We start from the raw sequence: 26,647 nt of genomic DNA on the forward strand, positions 1-26,647 counted from the left end.
TTATTCTGAAAGAGCTTTAAATATGCTCCCCCAACCCTTTCTCTCATTCCAGGTCTGTGTAGACAGGTCTGACGTAATTCTGATGCCTTTGCCTTGGTACGTGAGAAATTTCTTTGCCCTGGCCGCTTTCAATACTGTATCCTTGGATCTACTATTTGCGAATTGCACTATGACGTGACGTGGCGTAGGTCTGTCGTGGTTGAGCTTCGGAGGGGTCCTCTCTGCCTCTTGGACACGAATGTTTGTTTCCCTCACTAGATTAGGGAAGTTTTCAGCTACAATTTGTTCAAATATCTCTTCTAGACCTCTGTTTTTCTCCACCCCCTCGGGGATGCTGATGATTCTAACATTGGATCGTTTCATTGAGTCAGTAATCTCCTGTAACCTACATTCATGGGCTTGGATTTTTTTAAGAGCAGCTTCTATTTTGGTTTTTTCCTCTATTAACCCATCCTCCAATTCACTAACCCGTTCCTCTGCTTTTGTGACCCTGGCCGTCAGAGCCTCTAGTTTTGCCTGCATTTGGCTCATAGAATTTTTAATTTTTGTCAGATTCGCTCTCATTTCTGTCCTTAGGGATTCTATATTCTCAGTAACCTTTTCACTAATACTTTTTTCAATTCTACTCATCATTTTGACCATCGTTACTCTGAATTCCATTTCTGATAATTTGGTTACATCCATAGCCATTATTTCTGTGGCACAGGCCACAGACTCACTGTCTTTTCTTTGCTGGGGGGGGCTTCTCCTTCTTGTCATTCTGATGAGGAGAGGTTGCGGGGTTGTCCAGAGCCCAAATTATTGACTGGGTCCCAGGCCGTGCCCCTTGTTTTATAGGGATCTTAGGGATTTGGGCTTCTTCTTTAAATATTTTATTTATTTATTTATCTGAGAGAGAGAGACAGTCAGCAAGAATGGGAACGGAAGCAGGGGAGTGGGAGAGGAAGAAGCAGGCTCCCAGCGGAGGAGCCCAATGAGGGACTCCTTTCCGGAACGCCGGGATCACGCCCTAAGCCGGAGACAGGTGCTCAATGATTGCACCACCCAGGCGCCCGGGTTGTGGGCTTCTTGATTTTTCAGCCTGCCTTCTGGGGGAGGGGCCTGCCTCGCTGATACTCAGGCAACCCTGTTTGGGTAGAGTCTCCGTGTCCCCTGCGAGGGGGGATGGGGATGGGCACTCTCTGAGCCAGTTATTTCCAGGCTTTTGTTCTCTGGCGGCTTTCCCTGGCAGTTGGCTATGCCTCTTCTGAGAGTCAGAGCAGCAGAGGCTGAATTGTCACAGAACAGAGGGATTGCGGCCCGTTCTCCACTGATGTTCTGGCCACTTTAACTCTGTTACTGTTGGTGCTGCTCAACCCTGCAGCGTCCCGGGATGTGCGCCCCTCACCCGGCGTTCCTGCCCTCACTTCCAGGGCCGGCGCGTCTCTGTCCTTTGTGTTTCTAACGCTGCCATCCGCCAGCTTCCCCACGCGCTCCCGGGTCTCCCGGTCTCAGTCTATGCCCGGTGAGCACACCGGGATTCCGGAGTTCCGTGAGAAGCCTGGTTGCGCGTGCACCCGGTTCAGGGTCTCAGTCTGCTGTTTCGAGGGTGCCGACCGTGAGTCCGCCCGCTCCCCCGTGCAGGTGGCTGCCGCTTTTGGTGCCCGAACGCGGTGGCTCCCTCCCCCTTCCGTTTATCTTCCGATATCTGTGCGTGGTTTCACGGCTCCACCTTTTTGTACCTCAATACTCAGCGCTGGAGATGTTCATTTGTAGAGATCCAGATGTATCTTCCTGCGTCTCAGGCTGATTCTGTGGTTATTTAGGCTGGTCTGGTACCTATCCAGCTCGACTCAGGGGACCTGCTGAAAAAGGGGTCCCCTACTCCTCCACCATCTTAACTCTTCTAGCATAAAATATTTTTTTAAAACAATAAACAAATCTATGAGCCAGAAATTCCTCTTATGGATACATACCTAGATAAATTCTCATAGATACATGTATATATACATAAGGAAATAGAAGTATTTATTGTACAGAATTATTATAATAGTGAGTAAGTGTTAAGTTGTCAAATATTGACCTGGGAATAAACGCTGGTGTATTCATATATTGAAATTCACTGCCATAACTACACTAAATGAATGAAGTAGCAACATGATAGATGTCCAAAACACTGGACTGAGTGAAAAGTAACAAGCTGGAAAGTGATACACAGAGCATGCTACCAATTCTGTAAATGGAAATCCCATGCAAAATAAGAGTAACAGCTTATTTGCGATCTTAAAATTTATAATTTGCTAAAAAATATCCTCTATTTCCACACAAAGTAAACTTCTTTTAACAGTATAAATGAATGTCCCATCATGTTTCCCATGTTGTAAAGCATATTTGTAACACTTGCTCCTCATTTACTAAAAGTTCTAGTTATTTTGGTAAGCGCTCTCATACTATTCTGTGAATTTTTCCCAAAAAAAGTACCTTTGTTAGTGAGTGCAGGATATCTTCTTAAGATTTCTGGAAGTTCCACATATATTTTCTCTGTAAGGTAGTTACTACCTTTAGAGAGAGCTCAGGCTAATGTGAAGACTAAAACTGAGGGCTAAAATATAAAAATCTTCCAGTTCAGATGCTACACCAAAATTTTTCTCATAATAAAATTTCAAATTGATTCCTGTGTCCAACATTTTCTATTTGCTAGTTATTAGTGATGATGGTGATTATCAACCGGGCCAACCACTGAGACTGAGTGCTCAGTCTGCACAAGGAACCATGCATTATCACGTTGAATTCTCCATATTTAAAAGATTCGATTATTAATCCCATTTTACAAATGAAGTAACTGAGCGCTAGCAGACATTAAGAAATTTATCTTAGAAAGTGTTGAAGTTAGAATTCTAAGATGGCTGTTACGGACTCCAAACATTTTGCATATTGCCTTCTGAAATCTACTTTTCCTCCAACAGCATCATTAAAACTGACAAATCTATCTTTTTCTTTGCCTGTGATTACTGTCCTCCAACAAAATTCAAGTTTATCATTATGATCACCAGCTACAAAATAATTTCATCTAACTCACTTTTGCCTTTATCCTCATATAAATAAGAAACAACATAATCTATTTTCTTCCATAGATCTTAGCATTCATATTCTGTTCTCAATGTGAGTAATGATGTAGATTTGATTTAAGTAGGCTAAATAGCTTTTTAAAGAATTCCAATCAAAAAGTCATTTTAAATGGCTAGAAATGCTTACTGTTTTTTGTGAAAGCTACATAATATGTTTTCTATACTTTGAATAGAGCTCAACCTAAAAATGTTTAGATGTAAGCAAGGGAAATCATCAAAGTGTATTACAACTCTGAAGAGTAGAAATTTTTCTCTCTGGAGTATTTTATGTATTTATTGTAGAATAAATATTAAGTTTTTCCTAAGTGCAAGAAACCATTACGATGGTCACCTGTGGATCTGTTTAGAGGGGATAGCCAATGACGACTCATATTTTACACTTATTTACAATACCTTTTTTTCTTAAATTATTTTGTGTGTCTCTACATCTTGCTTATCCCAGTACATTTTATTTCCTTGAAGGCAGGATTTAGGGCTCATACTCCCCTGTTATTCACAAAATCATCTTCATCCATAATCAGGACTCAATAAATTCCTATGAAACTGAATGTGATTGTACTCAGCATGAACACAAAAATATGCCTTAGTGATGCATAGCGATATATCTGAACATATTTAGGAAAGCTATCTTTTCTACTATATACGAAATTGGTTCCAGACAGAGCATGGGTTAAAATAACTGCAGGCTGTGATAACAAGATGCTTTTACACACACACACACACACACACACACACACATTTTGAATATATATGCTACAAATGCTAGAGAAAATTTAAATTAACATTTGGTGGTAAACCCAAGATCGAGCTCTATAGAAAATATTATCCATTCCCAACTACTTATGCATAATTTTCTCTAGTTAATTGTAGTTAGCCCCTACTATGTGTCAAATCCTTGTATACATGTTAGGTTAGATCCTATGTAATAACACATTGTTCTCTCCACTGCACACAGGAAGAAATGGAGGGTAAGGGATATTACAACGCCTTGCCCTATGTCACAGTAGCAAGTTGTAATCCAGTACTCAAAACCACACCTTCCTATCTTTAAACACTGAGTAGGCAGAAGACAGAAATAGTCCTTACCGCCTGGGCTGGTTCCAATTACTGTATGCTGCATTTTGAAGCTCACTTTCTTCTCCCTCTCCTTCTTCTCGCTCTGGTAGTTCTGGAATGTCTCTGTTAAAAATTTACACAGTGAATACTCCAAAATCCTAGTAAAACTGTGCAAGTTTTTCTTATATATACTTTATTATCAATTTGTTAAAAATCAGAACTACTTCATATTTTCACCATACTTGGCCAATTTTACATTAAGGGGAAAAGAAAACCTGATCAAATGAAAATAAAAACCTGACATTAGAATAAATCTACCATAACGTAGTCTGGATATAGCTGAGTGCTAAGGTTCTTAGCTAGTCTGTTTCTTTCCCAAGGAAACATGGGAGATAAGAAAAAGGAAAGGGGAAAATACCAGAATTTTAAAGAAAAATCTTCGTTAAGTATTTCTTAAACATAACATATGAAAGGTAGAAGCACCATGTGGGTTATAAGCGTATACAACCCTGATCGACACCTGCCTTGAAAGAACTTATCAAGGCAGAAATTTAGCATCCTGTTTCCTAAGGATGGTCCAGTGTTTTCCCTTCAAGAACAGCAGAAAATGCTTAAAGTCCAACTTCAGTCATCCAGAAGGGCCACACACAGAATACTCCTTACAGGAAGCAGTTTACAATGTCCTTGTATTTAAGGTCACTTTTCAATTTCCATAGGAATTCAGACTTTGCCAAATGCCAGGCATGTAACAAAATGTGTCCAGTCTGTTAACTAATTGTAAATTAAACTATAAATAACCATATCGATAGTTTGTTTTTTCAAAGGTATACTTTGTATCAGTGAGCGACATTGTAAGGGCAATAGAGAATGGTTAAGTCAATTATGGTGTGTCCTTATGCTGTTAGTTAAACTTGGCTTTCTAAAGATGAATGTCCACATATTCCTTTGAAAGCAAAGAAGGCTATAAAAATTCTGATATTCTGATTTAATAAATGTTTGCAACTGATTTATATAGAAACTGAATAGTCTAAAGAAAGTATACCCTCAAATTATATCCATTCTCCAGTGACAGGAATACTGAACTCTGTCAAATCACATAACCTTTAGACTCTGAGATCAGAAGTCATATAACCCAGTAATTGTCTGTGTTTGAATATGTTTCACAACATCTTTGGAAAGCAACTAACTGTCCAAGCTCTCCCTGAACATCTCATTCTTCCTTTGACCTAAGTGTTAGGTTTTTCTTTTCAACTGCTAAGAGAAAATCTATCTGCCTAGCTGGACTGCCCACTGTTGTATGCTGGAATTCCTCTCCTGAGCAAGTTGAGGAACAAGGTTCTCAATGAGGCTGGGATCCAACAGCCTACACCTGACAGTGGGACAAGACTTTTGGGAATGAATCCAAAAAAGGGATTTTATTTTATTTTATTTCTAAAAAGGGGACTTTTGAAAAGGATGCTAAGAAGCAGACTGAGAACGAGATAGACGGAGGGAAGCTGTATCCTGAAGATGCGGGGCAGAGGTGAACACGAGCTCATCCTCGGGAAACAGAGCTAGAGGGAATAGGACAGAAGAAGCAAGGTATGGAATACAGACAACAATGAGAACGTAAAATGAGTTCCTAAAATATTCAGTGACAGCCATGGGAAGGGGGGAGGACCTTACTGATCAAGTCCAAGCTCAGGGAGCTACACCTCAGATATACTGGATCACATGTTTCTGCTTTTTTAGCTGTAAGAATATCCTGAATATCCTGAATCCTTTGATACAAAAATCCCATTTTCTTCAAATGATTCTAGAATCCTTGAATCCTTTCATCAACCCAGATAAGCTCCTATAAATGTGTCGACCATTCCTTATTCCTCTTAGAATGTGGTTTACAGGACTCAAGTGTCGTGTGCCCCAAAGAGCGAAATGGACCATTTCTCTTTGCCCAAACTCACCCGGCTAAGAATGAATTAGACTTCTTTGCGCCTGTGTTTGTTGACAACCAATGACATTTCTAGCAACTATAATAACTAACTCTACACACCTGCATGAAGATACCAGACATTGGCACAAAGTCACACAGTAAAGTAACAGAGGTAAAGTATGAACTGAGGCCATCTTGCTGCAAAACCTGAGCTCTTAACCTCCACGCCATGCTGCCCCATATTTTTATAAGGGGCTTGTATATTTCTTCTTTGAATCCGATGGTTAAGGACATGGAACCTGACTGCTTATATTCTAATATTAGCTCTGCCGATTATTAGCTATGGAACTTGGACAAGTTACTTAACCTCTCTGGTATAGATTCCTCTTCTATAAAATGCAGATTGTTTTGTTTTGAGGCCCCTTACACTAAAAGTAAATATACTTTCTCTGCAGTGAAGCAGGTGGTCATGGCACTGGACAATCCAGGCCATTCTCCTTTCTGTGCTGGGAGGGAGGCACCAGTGCTGAAAGCGGCTGTTTCTCTCATGACTTTTGAGAGACTCTAAGGCCTCAGAACTTAATAGGAATACGATGTTACCTTGGCATAGTCTTTATGTTATTTGAAGTAATATTTTAGGGGGACACTGGAATTATTGCTTTTACCATTTTGACAAGAAGCTACAATCATTTCATACCATTAAGCCTGAGACAGAAATTCCAGAGAGGAGCACGGGTGAACTCTGTACAGGGTGAAGTGAATACCCCTTCTCCCATAAAATTCATGAGGCCCCAAGGCCTATGACATTCTTTCCTTTTATTAAACACAACACATCTTTCCCTCCCCTAAGACTTTCTCTATTACTGCAGTCATGAGCACTTCACAGAGGAAACAGTGATGCCATATCAAGATACCTGCAGAGTCATGGACACCAGGGTGTTCTGGGATGTTCTGACATCCTCCAGGGAATGGTACAACTCTTCTGAGAAGGCTACAGGATGTTTGCAGAGCCATCTCTTCTCTAGCCTGCTTAAAGAGAAATCTGGTATTCAGTTGCTAATGCAACTGAAAAAACAGGCCCAGGGCTGAGAGTGTAAAATGCTTCCTTCTCGTGGAAAAGCAATCCAACAATATTTCTTTCCCTGTGCTGAACTCAGTCAGCAGCAGCATCAAAATTTAGTTCCTGCCTTTCTTAAAGGGAAAAAAAAAACCTTTCTCTGCAATAAGTGTCCTTAATACACTATCTATCAAAAGCTTTTTAAGAAGGCATACACTGTTTCCTAACGTGCATATATACAAAGAGGTTCAGCTCAACACTCTCCAAAAAAAAGAAATAACCATTAAAAATGTTTCTGAATCTGTATGTATGTTAATATAAAATAAATAAAATTTCTGAACATGTTTGAAAACACTTATGAGAGAGGAAAAGGCATGATACAATATCATACAAACTGCAGGCTCCAGAGAATTAATGAAATAACATTGAAATCTGATGTGAATTCCCCAAACTCAGTATGTTAAGAGTACTACACAGAGTGGTGCAACTTAAGATGATTGTAATTTCTTGATTTGATTTTTCACATATTTTCCACACTATGATACTTTCTTAAGTAATGGAAAGGTTGGGATGATTTTTTTTTTTTAATCTTGAAAGAGAGAAAGAAAAGGAAATCATTCTTTTTCATCGCTAGTTCCCCGACTCTGGCTTCAAACTCTTCTTTGGAGCTTGCTACATCATTCACTCCCTGCAGCAAGCCTACTGCTTCACTCACCTGCCAGAGTATGAAGAAAAAACATCCAGTGCCATTATTCCTCCAGATTGTTGCCCCAAACTTATTTTGAACTCTTCCAAATGTTCTGCGGGCACATAAGTAATTCTGGAACAGAATACAATCCATGAAAAAAAAAAAAAAGGAAAGCAAAGTTTTGCCTAACAGGAAAAGATTCCAAAATACAGAAATAAAACGATCTTGTCCCTTCATCCCCACTTTTTCACACAACTCATTTAATCAGCTTACTCAGCAGAGACTCCAAACTTGGAAAGGATAAAGCACCCTATAGGCAAAAATTAGAGATTAAAGTTTAAATTTTTTACTTTAAATTTTAAACAATTAAACTTTAAAATGCTGATAGACTATATGTTTACTAATCATATGGAGGAGAAAAACAGCATTATTTCAATTTCCAAATGAGACGACTAATAGCAATTTTTAGAAAGATCTACTAATCCTGAGGCACCTGAGTGGCTCAGTTGGTTAAGTGACTGCCAGAGTTCTGGGGTCCAGACCCTCATGGGGCTCCCTGCTCAGCAGGGTGGGGGAGGGGGAGTCTGCTTCTCCCTCTCCCTTTGTGCCAACCCCCTGCTCGTGCTCTCTCCCTTTCTCAAATAAATAAGATCTTTAAAAAAATAAAGATCTATTAATCCTTAGAAACAGAACTGTCAGTAATAACATTAATTTCATCCAAAGACTTTTGGGTTCCTTAGCAAGAATAAATTATACATACTCTACTAAAATACTGGCTACCCAAATTACTTTACATTCTCCCATAATACATAATTAACTATGGGCATTAACAAGTATATAATAATTATATGTTAGCTCTATTAAGTTATGAACCCCAAAGTCTGAAGTCATCATAAATTTATGGGAAGACTCTCTAGGTAATCTGTAGCAACTCCGTAATAAGTTATTTTGGTTTTAGAGAAAAGCCTGATGTTTACACTTGAATGGTCACTTAGTAATTAAACAAGTACTGGCTGAATGCCTGTAATGTGGAAGGCACTGAGCAAGATGTTGACTACAGCTAAAATGCTTAGAAATGGATATTTGAAAATTCAAGTTCACTGCTGTTCTATAAAAGGCTACATAACTGATATACCTCCCAAGATCTTCAACTTAAGGAATAGTTAGGTAAGAGAAACATTGAATTACAAGTTGGTTCAGCACATTGTGCAACTAAAAAAGTATGTATCAGAATTACACAATATAAAAATCATGAAGACTATTAAACCAACTATCCACGACTTACCCATGAAGACAATAAGTACATAAAACCTTAGCAGGGGAGGGCACGGATAAAAAGACAGTCTTTTATGTAAAATCCACATTATGCCACTGGCATAATTTACTGAGTAAGGAAGATACGTAATTTCAGACATACTGGTTATTCCATAAAAAGCATTCACTCTGTGAGGTCACAAACTTGGAGGCAGAAGACACAGCTCTGTTTGCTCATCAGAGCGTAATGGGAGGGTAAATCACCACTGCCAAATCTCCGTATCCTCAATCACAAGAAGGATGTCACTTTTCATGAGGCTATCGTAAGCTGAGAAAGCATAAAAGAAATATAAGGCAGTGCTTTACCACCAGGGCATCAGCAAGCCTAGTCACACCTGATCACTCTGGCAGACTCTGGGGACACCTGGGAGTCTCTCCATGACACTTTTACCTCCAGGCCCAAAAAAATAAAGCACAAAGCACAGTTCAGAGGGTTTAGGAGTACACTAGGAGACAGAGTCACATCCTAATTCTGGCCCTACTTAATTTATTCATCTACAAAACACCTTCTCTGTGGTGTTAAAACTATATTGAATAGTAAATTTGAATTCATCCCTTCCCAAAATAATGAGTAAAAATGTATAACATATTATGCCAGGATGATTGATTCTATTTTATACAAAGACAAATAAAGATAAACCTAAAACTAAAAAGCCTATTCAAGAAAACCAGTACTGGGGTGCCTGGGTGGTTCAGTCCCTGCCTTCAGCACAGGTCATGATCTTGGGGAGCCCCAAGTCGTCGGACTCCCTGCTCAGCAGGGAGTCTGCTCACCCCTCTCCCGCTTCCTCTCCCCCTGCTTGTGCTCTCTCTTGCTTGCTCTCTCTAATAAATGAAAAATAAAATCTTTAAAAAAAAAAGGAAACTGGTATTATTTCTGAAGATTTAATAAAGGTAAAACATATAAATTAAAGTCAGGAAAAGGTGAGGGGGAAAGCTACAATGCACTAGCAAAGATAATAATCAGTTCAAAGTATTGTGTTTTTTTAAATGTTCTGAGAAGGAAAAAATGTTTCTATCCCAAACGACGCCAAAAAATGAATTTTCCTCTATATTAGTCCCAAACTGTTTTTCATTTTACCAAGGGTAAGGGATAGGGAGTTTTACAAATATTTTTCTGACATTTCAGACAGCAGTGAGAAAAAGGAAAGAAAGCAGCTTCCACAAACGTCTACCCCAATACAGACAGCGAGGACCCCAGAACAAGGTTCCCACAATGCAACAGCGCACGCAAAGCAATTCTAACCCACGCCTGGTCGTACGGCGCACAGAACCTCCGAATCCCAGGAGGGGCACGGAAAATGAATTATGAGCTGAATAAACACACTGAAACAGCTTCTTTGAGAGCTGTATTAAATATTCTTACACATAACTAACCTTTGGTTACAAATGGTGTGGAAGGAAAAAGAATAGCGTTAGTGATGCCGAAATGTGACCCGGCTATTAATCCAGAGACGGCGCCGGCACACGCAGGCAGGATCCTTCCCCACAAAGCAGCCTGAAAGCTCAGTAGTTGGAAAATATGATTTTCAAATGAGATCACAATCATCAGTGCAATGTGAACATGTAACAATCTCATAGTTCTGTTGGGATTTACATTCTCATAGAAATGAAGAAAAGAAAGCCAAAATGTATACACTGAGTCTATATCTGGATCTATCCCGTCAACGGGAAGTTACAAAAGCATGAAATGGTTTTCACAGACAGGTTGTAACACACAGCCATAATGAGCTTTTGAATCACCGATAGTCACACATAAAAGGGGGCTCGATCATCAGCAGGTGCTGTAGAAAATCTAGAATGTGAAGCATACGCGGCGGCATCTTTTTACAATGGTGTTAACAAATGTCAATGTCTTGTGCGGAATGTGAGATGCATACATATGTAGTTAAAAGTGGGTGCTCTTGGTTGTTTTTTTTTCCCCTTTCCACCTCCCTCCCCCCACCTACACCTCCCCCAGAAAAGCATCTGCTCTTTACTGGTGTCTATAGCAGTGATTATTAACAAGCATGGAAAAATGTAACTGCAATCAATCTTTTATTCCTTGATCAGGAATTCATCCCACACTTTAGGTTAAGGCAGGTGAATTCTGATTCAGCTCGGTAATTATCTGGCAGATGTTAGAAGCAGCTGCTGCTAAGCACAAAACCCTGGCTATTATTACAGAAATATAAGAGCTCCTGGCAAGGTGGAGTGAGAAGTGAAACAGAATGCATTCTGGTAAGGCTTCACATCTGGTTTTCCATACAAAATAATGAAACCTGGAACTTTGGCTGTTCTTGAACTCTTGAAACTCAAATTATCTACCCAGGCATGCATGAACGCACACACACAAAGTTCCTTGCTATCTATCACAAATGGCAAAAAAGGAATTCAGTGCCTTGTATTCAATAAGCAATGCTTTTCCTAAAACCAATCAGTTATGTAATTGAACCATTTAAAGTTTTTTGTTTTTTTTTTTTAATCCCTCCAATACACTCCTCCACTACCATCCCACATTAAGCTAGGTTCATAACAAGAGACAAAGAGGAAGAGATGTGGATGGAGCCTAGATCCAGGTAATGACTACAAAGCTTAATTGGCCAGAGGCAATGTTATGGTTCCACTCAGAGTAATGGAAGGGCTAGACTTTCTTTTTGGGAGGATTATTCACATAGCTTTTAAGGTAATTCTAAACCTTCTGCTTCATAAAAGCTAGTGATAAGAATGCGACAGGGCCAAAGCACTTCATGCAAAATGCCACTCAGCCCTGGTCAATCTAAACGGCTATTTGTTTTCATCATTTAACACACTTCTTCTGAAAAGGAATTATATGATTCAAATTTCTTTCTACCATTTACCCCATAAGTCAAACTATACCATCTGAATTTCGGCCTTGGTAGGACACTTGAGAAGATATCAATGTGTCTTGTGATTATGTTTATGAATATGTGTGTGCACGTCCACACACAGGTGAGAGTGAGGAGATTAATTGGCTAATTGATTTCCAGAGGAGGGAAATTTGCAGGATTTTTCTTATTCTCTTTTTAAATTTAAGGTATTACATTTTGACTCCTGGGATCCTAAAGCAATAATTTATGACGTTACCTCTGATATCCTTATAGGTCCTAATAAAGCTGCTGTAAGCATTAATGGGTCCAACCTGGTGCTGGCTCAGAAGGTGGGAAAACAAATAAACAAAGCAAATGATAATAGCAATAGAAAGAAGGAAAGGAGAAAAAGGAAAAGTATCTGACAACTTTCCTAGAGTTGACTAGATGCCTAACTTATGCCAAATCAATATCACAATGGTCTTATTTCTTGGCCACTTCCTAAGCGTTGCAATACATTAGAACTGAGGGGGACGGCTAGATAACCAAGCGCTGTTTCTGGTGCTCAGAGTGCCAAAAAGTGGGCAGGGGACCTGCACCAGTGCTCACAGCATAAAACATGCATTATCACACAGTAAATCAAATGAGCAATTACCAGGCCATGTGTATTTTATGCTACCTCTAAAGTAAGTAAAATAAAGCCTTGCAATAAAGGGTCCCCATGTGGGTCTATATCCTTCATTTTTGAAGGTAGAAGAATGGACACTGGCCCACAAGTGGTAAAGAAACCTCTTAAAGTTTCTCTTTTTTCTTAGAGGCACTGAAATTTTTAATGTACTGGCACTCACATTATTAAGATAATTAAGGAATTGTCACAGGATGAAATGATCTATTCCATTATAAAATTCAAAAGGGCATGCAAAATTATGAAAGCCCACTAGAGAAATTTGGCCCCAAATAATACTACTTTTGTATAAGATGGCAGAATCCACTTCAAACAGTATGTATTTTTCTGTTTTTAATGATAGCAGAATTAAAAACAGACTGTAAATACATCTTTTCTTACCTAAGCTCTAACAATATATACTTTGCAAAAGAATAATACAGAATGCAGTCAGTAAAATAACATTAATACAGGAAAGTTTCCCATAATGGTAATCATTACATTGATTTAAGGTAAACAATTTTTCCCTGAGCTCTTATTTTACTATTTTATCCCTTATACATTAAATACAAATATTCAAAGGTTAATGCTAGAGAAAAAAAGCCAAGCTATTACATTGATGAGGTGTGACAGAGTCATGAACTGATTTTTATGTTGGCTCAAGAAACGTTTAGTAACTTTTAAAACCAAGCCACATCTATAACATGCTTTTAGCACAGTATAGGATTATGGGATAGTTTAAGCACTTCCTGACAAAATATCCTACGTGACCTACAGTTGGACTATACCAATATACTGGTGAATTCTCTGGGATCATGAGGTAGTTGACCAAAGGGTAAATTATGGGTCAGACTGACGCTGTTCTATATGCTCTTTTCCACGACTGGCCATTAAAGAACTAGCTTAGTCCTAGGATTCACATAGGTCAGTTAGGTAGTACACAGTTCCTTACGTTGAGGCCAACCCAAACCTCTTTGTAAGATCCTGCGTGGACTTTCCTGCTCTGTGAGAGATGTCTCAGGTTTTTGCAAAAGCACTGGAGTAAAATTAAACACAAGAGGCAAGCTGCTTGCAAATATTTCAACATTGTACAGTCTTAAAGAAACTATAGCTACAATCAAGACTATTCAGGAATAGTCAAATTCCCGAATGATTGATTTTTAATAAATATGTGATAATTTTTGCATATTAAAAAGAAACACAGAGTGAAAAAAAATTCTGATTCATGAATTGAAATTCTTGAATTTCCCAAGCTAAACTGGAGTCCAAATGATACTTACTTTATGTCGGGCCCAATGAGAGAGTGTCTCCTTAACATCGCTCGTGCCTGGGCATTGGTTAAACTGATAGTAGATTCTTCATTAATAGATAAGATGCAGTCCCCAACAGCAATCCGGCCATCTCGACTAATGGAACCTCCATGAATAATGCTTCGAACGATCATCCCCAAGCCATCTTTATTAGCACTTACTGTCATCCCTGTGTTAAAGGGGGAGCACAGATATGTATCAAATATGTGCCCTCAAATTCATTTTAACTTGAATTTAATAATCCCTATGGACTCATAGATAAAAGAACAGGAGTAACTTTTTTATCCAGTAAAAAAACACTGAAAGGAAAGAATAAAGTTTCTAACACAAAATAAATTTTAAGTACATTTTGAAATGTTTCTGAACTTGTATCCAGAAAAAGACCTTCTATGTTGAACACACTAGAGAAGAAACAGGTCTACACCGTGGAATGAATATAACCCAGGTTATTTCATGTGTTGCCCTTAAATAGAAAACTCTCCCAAGGGAGGTATTTTGACAATAACAAATCAATTTTATAGCAGTTCATCTCTCATACATAAACAAGAATAAAGGGCAAGACTACAAACAGAAAAGGAGTTGCATAAATTAAGAAACTCTGTGCTATTACCTTATTTCTAGATCATTTATTCATTTACTATATATTTACTAAGTGCCGAGTTCTTTTTTTTTTTTAAATGATTTTTTATTATATTATGTTAGTCACCATACAGTACATCCCCGGTTTCCGATATAAAGTTCGATGATTCATCAGTTGCGTATAACACCCAGTGCACCATGCAATACGTGCCCTCCTTACTACCCATCACCAGTCTATCCCATTCCCCCACCCCCTCCCCTCTGAGGCCCTCAGTTTGTTTCTCATAGTCCATAGTCTCTCATGTTTCACTCCCACCCCGATTACCCCCTTTCTTTATCCCTTTCTTCCCCTACTGATCATCCTATTTCTTATGTTCCATAGATGAGAGAAATCATATGATATTTGTCTTTCTCTGCTTGACTTATTTCACTTAGCATTATCTCCTCCAGTGCCGTCCATGTTGCAGCAAATGTTGAGAATTCGTTCTTTCTGATAGTAGAGTAATATTCCATTGTATATATGGACCACAACTTCTTAATCCAGTCATCTGTTGAAGGGCATCTCAGCTCCTTCCATGATTTAGCTATGATGGACAATGCTACTAAGTGCCAAGTTCTATGCTGCTTTCTTGAGATGAAAAAAGCACACCTAACACCAAGAAGCTTGTATTCAAGTCTCATCCTCAGTGCCTGAAGCATAGTGGTCAGTGCCTGAAGTATAGTGGTCTGTCACTGAAGTGATGTGGACTTAACTCTAATCTCTTCCATTTTCATCTCTAAATCTAAAGTTCTAGGAGCTCCAGATCTGGATATTTAATTGCCCTCCTGACATGTTCCCTAGATAGCTAATAGGAAATGCAACCTTAGTATATATAGAATTGAATTTCCAAGTTTCCCCTTTCCTATTTCACCAGGTTCCTTCCCCTCTTTGGTAACGGTATCATTACGCTACTCTCCATTTCTCAAAGTAGAAATGCTGGAGTTGTTCTTGATGCCTACCTCCCTCGCTCAGCTCTTATCTCTTAATCCATCACCATGTCCTGTCATTTCTAGCTCGAAGATTTATCTCGAATGCATTCACCTTTCTCTGTTTCCACACTAACCCTACACCAAGCCGGCACTTCTTGCCTCACTTTTTGAAACAGCTTCCTAATTGGTCTTCCTAATTGGTCTCCTGACAACCACCAATGCATTCTTCTCACAGCAGACACAGCGACCATTCAAAAGAGATCACATTGCTCCCTTGCTAACAATCCTTTACTGGTGTCCTGTGGTGCTAATATACAGCACACCTAATTGGCACAGTCTGTAGGGCACTGACGGCCTGGCCCTCCCGACAAGCACCCCTCTTGAGCACCATGCCCTTGGCTCCCTGTCCTCCAACCACATGGACTGCTTTCAGAAATACACCCAGTCTCTCCCCACTTCAGAATTTGCCTGACACCTTCTTCCTGCAGCTCTCACACAGCTAATTCCTTCTCACTCTTCAATACCACTTCATCAGAAAGGGTTTCTCAATAAATAAAGCTCTCTGAATTTATATTTCCTTCTACCCTACCCTCACTCTACTTCTTCAAAAATATAAAACCTTTTGAAATTATGTTTAAAACTTTATATAAAATTAATGTAAGTAAGGGAGCCTGGGTGACTCAGTTGGGTAAGCGTCGACCTTCAGCTCAGGTCATGATCCCAGGGTCCTATAATCGAGCCCCATGTTGGGGCTCCTGGCTCAGTGGGGAGTCTGCTTCTCCCTCTGCCTGCTGCTCCCCCTACTTGCTCTCTCTCCCTCTGTCAAATAAATAAAAAAAATCTTTAAAATTTTTTTTAAATTAATGTAACTAAATTCACTTAAAACCAAGTGCTAAAAGTTCCTTCAACAAGATTATGTAATTATATAATGTAAGGAAAGCTATAAAGCTATAAGGGTAGTTTATAAAAACTTGCTGTGAGAGATATCACAAATTCCTTTTTAGGTTTGTATTTTTTGTATAAAAATAAAGAAATTCTTCTATGTATTAATTTTAATAATACCAAATGATATTTCATTTATTCATATTTCATATATCATTTTCTTAATGTTTTAAAATATTTATTTATTTGAGAAGGAGAGAGTGAGCAAGAGAGGGGGCCTGAGCAGGGGGGAGGGGCAGAGGGAGAGGAAGCAGCAGACTCTCCACTGAGCAGGGAGCCCGATGCAGATGTGGGACTCTATCCCAAGACCCTGAGATCATGACCTGAGCCCAACGCAGCCGCTTAACTGACTGAGTCACCCAGGCACGCTGTATTTCGATATCTTTTTAAGAACAATCCTGACTATAATATGTTTCCAGCTTGATATTTCATGCCTGGACATGGGACATCCGAGCTCTAGTTAGTTATCTAGTTATAGTTCTCTCATAGAAACGAACCATTATCAAATATATTTAAAATATTCTGTTAAGACTTATCCTAATGATTTTTATTTTATTTATTTATTTACTTTTTTTAACATCCACGAATGAAGTTTTATGGGAAGCTGACCACAGCTATTCACGGACGCATCTTCCATGGCCGTGTTCATTCTGTACCAACAGAGCTGAGCAGGCACAGCAGAGACTGTATGACCTACTCAATCGAATGTGTTTACTGTCTGGTCCTTTACAGAAAAAGTTTGCTGACCCCCATTTTATATCATCATGGGAAATTTGCTAGTTCTTGGCTGTACCGCAATTTCCCCAGCCATGAAAATTCTTTTTTTCCAACAGCTCGACTGAGGTATAATTGACAAAGAAACTGTATATATTTCAAGCATATAATGTGATGATTTGATATACGGAGACCTTGTGAAATGATCACCACCACAGTTCAGTTACTTAACACATCCTTCATCTCACACAGTTCTCTTTTTCGTGTGTATGAGAACACTTTAGATTGATTCTTTTAGCAAATTTTAAGTATACAATGCAGCACTAACTATGGTCAGTGTGCTGGGTGTTAGATCCCCAGTACTGACTCATCTTATAAGTGAAGGCTTGTACCCTTTGACCAGCATCTCCCCATTTTCCCCATCCTTCAGCCCCTGGAAAACACTATTCTACTCTGTTTCTGAGAGTTCGACTTTTTAAAAAGTTTCCACATATAAATGAGATAATGCAGTATTCATCTTTCTCTGGCTTATTTCACTTAGGTTCATCCGTGTAGTCACGAATGGTAGGAGTTCCTCCTTTCTCATGGCTGAATAATATTCCACTGTAATGGACATTTTATTTATTTTTATTTTTTATTGTTTTCTTGGAAGCACATTTATTGATTTTAATGTTTCTAACAACTGTTTTCTGGAATAGTTTCTCTTTTTTTCACCAAGTTTTTATTTAAATTCAAGTTAGTTAACATATAGTGTAGTATTGGTTTCAGGAGGAGAATTGAGATTCATCACTTATATACAACACCCAGTACTCATCACAAGTGCCCTCTTTAATGCCCATCACCCATTTCAGCCCATCCCCCCATCTACCTCCCCTCCAGCAACCCTCAGTTTGCTCTCTATAGTTAAGAGTCCTTATGATTTGCCTCTTTCTGTTTTTAACTTATTTTATTTTTCCTTTGCTTCCCCTATGTTCATTTGTTTTGTTTCTTAAATTCCATATATGAGTGAAATCACAGCAGCATTATCAACAATAGCCAAACCATGGAAAGAGCCCAAGTGTCCATCGACTGATGCATGGATAAAGAAGGTGTGTGTGTGTGTGTGTGTGTGTGTGTAATGGAATATTACTCAGCCACCAAAAAGAATGAAATCCTGCGATTTGCAATGACATGGATGGCACACTAAGTGAAATAAGTCAGTCAGAGAAAGAAAAATACTACTGACTTTAAAATGTATTGTTGTCAAGAAAACACCTCTGCTTACCATAAACCTACAAACAAGTTTAGACACTGTTTCATCCAAGATGGGTTTCTTATGAGCAGAGAGGGTAGCTCTGAAATGTTTCAGTAGGTACTCTAGTTTGCCCTGATGCTGCCACCCTTCCCATAAAGACCCACTAAATAACTGTACTATGGTAAAATTAAAATGCATGACTATGAAACAAAATTTCATACAGTGGCCCACACCAGGCCTCCTACCCATCATCTTGTTCTCACCAGCACCATGCACTCTACAATAAAGCAAGTCACAGACGTGGGTAAGGCATCATGAACTATAGTGAACATGACCTCTAAATTCATTTTTAATGGTATATTTAACTCACGATTCTATCAGCTATCACTAATAAGGCCACCAGGTCACATCAACTACATAAACCAAGAAGCTGGCACTAATTTGTTCTGCTTGTATTTCCCTATCACCAAATGATAATTTTGCAGTTCAACAAATTCAGTGTAATAGCCACTAATTAGATTTTGGTTGTAACTTCTAGGATCTCTCGACTTTTTTTTTTTTTTCCTGGAAGAAACAGAATAGCCCAAAGCATGTACTGTTAGACCAGAGAACTGGTTCCAAATCTGAGTTCCACCACTCCTAATCAGTGTGGCCTTGGGCGGACTAAACGTCACCCTTGGCCTCATTTTACTCATCTGTAAAATGGGAATAATGCCCCCTTTTAGGATTGTTTAAAGAATTATCTGACAAAAACATGTGGAATTCCTTTCAAAGTGCCTGGCACAAAGTGTTCAATAAAGTACAAAATAAAAATAAAATAAAACTCACAAAATGTATTTTCAATGCATCTCTATCCCAATCCAAAGCTACATTGGTCTCTAAGAGCTAAACACAAATCTTAATTCAGCTTCAAAATGAAGCTTCTTTCAGCAATCTTGACATAGCCTTGGGTTACTCAAGCACTGAAATGTATCATATGGTATGTGAAAATCAGAGACAGACTAAGATTTGAGTACTGGTTCTATTCTAACAGCTGAGTACTTACAGAGAAATTCCTCAGCCTATGTTTCTGTTCCTAATTGGTGAAAAGAGGATAATACCTTTCTTTCCTTCTTACCTTTTTACCTTTTCTTTTTACCTTCAAAGTCCTAATACAACATAATTATCTAATGGACCACAAACCTTATCAAAAATCATCAAGATGAAATTTTTAAAAAATCACTATATGCATGTGTAGTGTACCTGCATATAACATTACTCCCTTAAATTTAACAAAGTAAAAAAAAAAAGTGATTCATGACATCAAAGCAAACAGAATGTGGCAGCTTTTATGGAAACCTGTCATTTATTAATAATTTCTCTGGTTAACCCCTGAGAAAGAAACAAACAATCCAGAAGGCTAAAACTGCAAACAACCTTACACAGTTGATTAAAGGGAGACTCGGAATCTAAGAAAAATGTGTTCAGTAATAAACCCTATCATAACATATTCTCCTACCAGCACAAAGCCAGCCTCTAGTTAGGTTTTCTAAGACATAAACATGCTTTTCATTACTTTAAATTGTAAAGACAACACGTTCTTACATTAAAAGCTTAAATGAACGCTTTATTTTAATGCTTTACACAGATTTTTTAAATAGTCCTTTTTTTGTGATTCCTTTCACATTTAGTTACTCTTAAGTGCTATAAAAATCTGAATATTGAATATCTGTCAGTTGAGATCATAGAGAAATGTTCTCCCTTTGGCATACTGAATGCGAGCCCCAAAATGTTAGAGGAACCTCATTGGGTTCCAGAAAGTCTAACATCCAGGGACAAAGCCCTGTAAATATTTTGCATACATAAATTATTTCAAATAATGTCAATGAACCAGAGAAATAAAACTAACAGTTACTTGTACTTTTGATATTACAATTTAGTTGGTAAACTAATGATGGTATAATTTCATACTTACAAGTAAGTTGTTTAGTCTCACAAAGCAAATGAAAGGGATTTCTTAGCGTTTACTTTAAGAAAAAGCCCCAAATCAATACAGCTTTTATTGCATCTTTAGGATTTCATTAAAAAGTCTAAAAATCATCTGGCATCTTGCTGTTTCTGTAGCTGGATGACTTAGATCTCATTCATCAGCCTGCTGAACTGTTCCTTTTTTAAAAACATAGATACCATCCCAAAATTTTCTGATATCCTTGCTTTTAACTGTTGTGGCTTGCTGAATCAGAGCTGCTGAGTTTGATACAAGTTCAATATCATTTCCTTCAAGAATTAACTCATGTTTCTGGGCTTGAGATACTAAACAAGCAACACTTGGCCTCATCTGAACCCTGCAAATATATTTTTCACCCTAGACATTTTGGATCTCAACAAGAGAACCATTCTCCTGAATCACAACGTTGATGGGGAAGTGAGCATTCACAGACCTGATCTTACACTGGAAGCCCAGTGGAATGCCCTTGATCGTGTTCTGTACATGACAACAGACACTGCAGACAGTAGCCAGTTCTGTTCTAGTTTCCCACCATTTGTCAGCTCGGACCCTCTTCTTTTGCTTTCCAAGGCGACTGACCTCTACATGGATGTGACTGATGTCCCTTCACAGGGTTCCTCTGGGGCTCTTCACCGTAACAGTGCATCCCTTCGGAGTGTGCTCGACATCTTTTAGAATGTCGACAGTCTGAGTGTTGACAATGGTCTTTGCTCTCACAGTAGATGTGGCAAAGAGCTCCTGGGGCTCTTTTTAAAATCAGGGGCGTCTGGGTGGCTCAGTGGGTTAAGTGTCCAACTCCTGATTTCAGCTCAGTTCATGATCTCAGGGTTGTGAGATCAAGCCCCATGTTAGGCTCTGCACTGCACGTGGAGCCTGCTTAAGATTATCTCTCTCCCTCTCCCTCTGTCCCTCTCCCAGCTCACACTCTCTTTAAATAAATAAACAATTTAAAAAAATAAAATTGAGGCTTAAATGAATTTCCTGATATAACGAGAGACTATGGACTCTGGGAAACAAACAGAGGGTTTTAGAGGGGAGAGGGGTGGGGGATTGGGATAGGCCGGTGGTGGGTATTAAGGAGGGCATGTATTGCATGGAGCACTGAGTGTTATACGCAAACAATGAATCATGGAACACTACATCAAAAACTAATGATGTACTGTATGGTGACAACATAACATAATAAAAAAAACAAGGACACTTCACTTTTTACTGCTTTTTTTTCCAAGTGCTTAATCACCTTAGCATTTTTTTTTAATGTCAAAACTTAGAAGTTAAGGTAGACGTAACCTAAGTGTCCAACAATAAATGAAGAAATAAACAAAAGGAATATTCAGCCTTAAAATGGAAGGAAATTCTGAAAATATTTTTTTAAAAAGGAAGGAAATTCTGACACATGCTATGAATGGATGAGCTTTGAAGACATTATGTAAGTAAATAAGCTAGTCACAAAGGGTCAAATACTATGAGTCCATTTACCTGAGGTACTTAGGATACTCAAGATTTATCGAGACAGAGTAGAATGGTTGCCAGGAACTAGGGGATAGGGAGAATATTTATTATTAATGAGCACAGAGTTTCAGTAGGAGAAGACGAAAAATTACTAGAGATGGTTGGTGGTGACAGTTGCACAACAATGTGAATGGACTTACTGTTACAGAAATGTACGCCTAAAATGATTTTAAATGGTCCATTTTATGTATCTTGGACCACACTAAAAAATGATGTAGACTGGCATACTAATAGAACAAACAAAAACCCATTTGACTGTCTCAATAGATGAAAAAAATATTTGACAAAATTCAGCATTCTCTCAGCAAACTAAAAATAGGCAAGCAATCCAAAGGGTCAGTTTGTAAAACCAGGTATGATCAAACCATGACTCTTACATGAGTCTCCCAACTGCTTCCAAAATACTTTACCAGCCTACGCCAGAATGATCTTAAAACCCAATCTGACCCTGTCACTTTTCTGCCCTCAGCAACCGCTGCCTATAGGAACCTCCAGCGGGTGCTAGGACAGAAGGGGCCAGCACAGGAACCCCTCTAGCACTGCCTCCCACCTATCAGTCCTTTAGCATCAAATCTCACCCTGCCCACTGTCACACCTCACTTCATCCATGCCCCACAAAGTTCAGCAATGCTTCGCCTTTCTCTGCCTCAGCTCTAGCAGCTTCCAGTTTTTCCCAATTATGCGATAAAAATCTCCTTGAAATTTTTCTAAACTCCTCCACATTCAGAATAGGGATCAGCTATTCCCTCCTTTAAACCTTCCATGTTCATTCTATGAATGTTTAGCATAGCATGTACAATATTTTAATGCATTTAGGATTTGATACGTCAATTTGCTTACTCTCTTAAACTCATGTTCTTTGAGGAAAGTGGTTAAATCGTGGTGTCTATGCATAGTGACTAGCTAGAATATAGAAAACAATAAATGTTCAATAGATGAATAAATAAATACACTAAAATAGGGATTTTCACATGGGCTTTGAAAAAAATCTCTGCCTTATAAGAAGGTTAAAAAAATGGGTTCCATGGCCAATTAAATGTAAGAAAATTCTATAACTTCTTAGAGATCCACAACGCACATTTGAATACCAAAGATGCTGAGAAGCAGTGCAAACAAAAACCTGTCTCCTTAAGTGTATCACATTCCCAACTTCCAAACTTGTAGCCCTTTTATAACTTCTATTAACATCCTACAGAACAAGTATTCAAAGTGATCCGCTTTCAGAAACTTCATTAACAGATGAAATATTTCTGACATATTTAGATATCTAGAATATGTCTCATAATTAACAAAATATAGAAAGTTCTATAAAGTCTTATATTACTCTATTAAATGTAATATATAAGAAATAGTAAAGCTAAGTAAAAATTCTCTGCTATAATTCTCCATTTAGCTGCTGTAGTAGTACCCAGCTGTCACCAAATGGAACAAAATTTAGAAAGAGATAGAGACTGGAATTCCACTCACCAAGTAAGCACTGTTAGACTTCACTGCCAAGTCTCAAATTTAACAAGGAAACAAGACTCTGCCATAAGATATCAATGCAAAGGGCTTTGGTTGGTTACATGACAGAAGGAACAAGATCTCTGATGCAGAGCTGAACAGTGTCTTGGGCTGCAACTGGGCACCCAGAGCAACTACTTCAGGATGCTATTTATCAGCACCAAGCACTAGGGACACAGCTGAGTAATGAACGCAAGAGAACAAAAATGCTCTCCCTCCATCCAGTTTTAACTATTGTAATTAGGATTTTCTCTCTACAGGAAATCTTCTTTGCCCAATTCAGTAGGTTTTATGATTATTAACCAGCCTCAACCCTTTATGGGTAAAAGAGGACACAAAAATCCTGCCACCTGGGAAGAAATATTGAATAACTTGCATTTATACTTTGGTGGTGGCACACCTGGCTGTCTTTTTAGTCTTTATTTCAGTGAATGAGAGAAATTAAATACAAACTGACTTATGCATAACTGGTAACATTCAAAGAAACTAATAATTTACTTCTTCAAAGAATTCGAAATTCCAAATTGCTGACTTTTCATTTTCTAAGAATTCCTTTTCTGATTCGCTGTTTCATACACAAACAATTCATATATCTTTTACTTGAATGTGAATGAGGCTCATGAATACTTTTAAATAATTAAGAGCATGAGGATTTAAGCTAGTCTGAAGTAAACAAACCTGTTAACCATTTCAGGAAAAATAAAGAGTACATAAAAGGAGAAACCAGAAAAACTACGGGAACATTTTTAACATCTATTTTATTGCCTACAGTCAACAATGCTGAAACCAGGTTCGATATTTGTCTCTGGCAAGCGGGTTGAGAGGGAAGATACGCGTGGAAAGGAGGGAACTTACCTAGGCTAGAATTGCCTTTTGCTATAGTAATAGTCCTCTCGAACGACTCTTTGGACAGGTTTTGGAGCATGACACACTCTGCACTCGAGGTCAGGGAGCTCTGCTGAATTAAGAACTCGGAGCCCTGACAGACAATAAATAAATAAATAAATAAGTCACACAGGAAAGGAAAACAAGACTGTGGAGTATGATTTCAACATCATCCGTGTTCTCTAATTGGCTGTGCCTTCTTCAGCAGGAAGCTATAACCAAAATAAGTTCATAGGTTGGATTCTGCAAATCTCAGCGTCAACAGAGCACTTGCGCCAAATGCAGGGGTGAGCCAGAATACTGCAACATGTCACTGTTTCCAACCTCATCATAATATACAGTACATATCTTTAAAATGTTACCTTTCCAGTTGAATCAGGTAGCACGGGAGCAGTAAGTTCTGCACTTGATATCATTTCATTTGGTAGGTGAGATTCAGCCCACGTTCTCGTGTTCTCACATTTGTATTGCTGTTCAATAGCATTTGCAGGTATATAATCATTTACAGTAAAGCCAGAGGCGGGACCCAGGCTCAAGTCTACTGAAGACGGACTCTCATCCTGTCTTTGCAGGAGATTCTGGGTGTACAGATCCTCCAAGGACATGTGCAGATCAAGCACTGGAGCTGAAGAATTTTCAGTAACATCCTGATGATTAAAGAACAAAAAATAAAAAATCACAGCCAGAGTTACATCAATGTATTTTGCAAAACCATTTGTTAATGAAGAACTAGTGGAAAACAGAACACAATTTAATTATTCATTACTCAAGAAGAATTAGCGAACATACAAATTCTTCTCTTAGCTGACATTCTGCGTATCTTTATTTTTATAAACGCCTCTGAATACATTTCCTGCAGATCACATATGTCATGTTCAACTGAGGTATACTTGTACTATATACTGTACATGAGATCATTTAGATACAATATTATGTTCTATTCACAAATAAAATTATAGTTCAATCCACACAGGAAAGCAAGTAACTGGTATTTTCAAATCTTATTTAAAGAATAGTTCATTTTCAATCAGTTTGAAGTTCCTACGCAAGATCAAGAGCATAAAGAGAATATTGATTCTGATTTACAAGAATCTCCAAGGAAAAATCATTTTGATAGGCATTTCTATGTATTCATGGAGAAAAGAAAGCCATGTAATTCAAATTATTATAGGGAAAGCTTTCATAAATGTTCTGCAGGGTAAACAAAAGGAATACTAAGAAGGTGTGTAATAAGATGTAGGCTCTAATCTACGCTCTCTTATCAACAATCTACACATCACAACAGAACCTCTCTTGACTTTATATTTGATTTCTAAAATTCCCTGAAACTCTACAATTCTAGTTTGACATACCTGTATACATCTATTTACAACAGATATATTCTATCACTTACGTGCTTTGGGCAAGTAGTCACTCCATGAACTGCTATTGAATAAACATACCAGTTTTCCCTACAATTCTCTTATTAGTATCTTAAAGTATAAAAGTAGCATATGAATACATTATCATCAGAAAAGACTCAAGCCATGCAGGTATATATATGTGTGTGCATACAGAGTATAACATGTAAGCTCCCCCTATGGTTCCTACTTCCATTTTTTTCCCTGATAGAAAGAGCTGGAATCAGCTGAATGTCTGTGAGAATTTTTTATTCATTTGCATACTAAATATGTACAAGTACATGTGCACACTCACCCATACATGCAGTTACACATTTTTAAAACTAACCTAAACCATTAATTAAGTAGAATGTTTTTACTTCCTTTTTTGAAGTATCTTTCTATCTAGACATGAGAGATTTCCATGTCAGTAAATAAACATCAACATCAATCTTCTTATGACCACAGAACTACTCCTAAGTAGGAAAGGCCCCGGAGTGCAGACTGTGGAGTGCATGCTCAGATGCTCACTCTACCACTAGCTGTCCTTTGTACCTTGGTCCCCTCAGCTATTAACTGGGGAAAACAAAAGGACCTAGTTCAGGACTAGCGGAAGGACAGAGAGAGTTCATACCACCAAGTAATAATAACATGTCTGACTTAATGGAAAATGCCCCATAACCATTAGCCATTACTGTTATTTTTATTACACATCTTTCTGCAAGCGAGAAAATTTGTTTAGTATAAATGCCTAGAATTCTGGGCCAAATAATATGCACACCTAAAATGTTGGTACATACTGCCAAATAATCTTCCAATTTTCTTTCACAAAAATATGGGACTACCTGTGAGAATTATCTTGCCAACCCTAATTTGGTAATTTGATCTGAAAGAAATATATTCTAGTAAATATAAAATTTAACATTTACTATGCATGTCCCTGACAATTAAAGAGGACATGCCATTTGTATATCTCCTGTCAACAGTCTCTTCATATATTATATCCAACTTTTCATCAGGGGGGT

General features: G+C 38.3%; 1 protein-coding gene and 1 pseudogene across 21 annotated transcripts in view; both read right to left on the bottom strand.

Annotated features, from left to right (window-relative positions):
- Positions 1–26,647, bottom strand: part of MPDZ (multiple PDZ domain crumbs cell polarity complex component) — a 168,726-nt gene that overhangs the window by 52,732 nt on the left and 89,347 nt on the right. For all 21 annotated transcript variants that reach the window (XM_048222973.2, XM_048222968.2, XM_048222978.2 and 18 more), the window contains 5 exons: positions 24,606–24,890; positions 24,214–24,337; positions 13,889–14,087; positions 7,848–7,952; positions 4,194–4,286 (listed from right to left, as the gene is read on the bottom strand). In XM_048222973.2, the coding sequence (XP_048078930.2) occupies positions 4,194–4,286; positions 7,848–7,952; positions 13,889–14,087; positions 24,214–24,337; positions 24,606–24,890 (806 nt within the window). The remainder of the gene's footprint in view (positions 1–4,193; positions 4,287–7,847; positions 7,953–13,888; positions 14,088–24,213; positions 24,338–24,605; positions 24,891–26,647) is intronic.
- Positions 20,379–22,464, bottom strand: LOC113260633 (60S ribosomal protein L9-like; annotated as a pseudogene).

This window comes from Ursus arctos, unplaced genomic scaffold (assembly GCF_023065955.2).
Source record: "Ursus arctos isolate Adak ecotype North America unplaced genomic scaffold, UrsArc2.0 scaffold_18, whole genome shotgun sequence".
NCBI lineage: Eukaryota > Metazoa > Chordata > Mammalia > Carnivora > Ursidae > Ursus > Ursus arctos.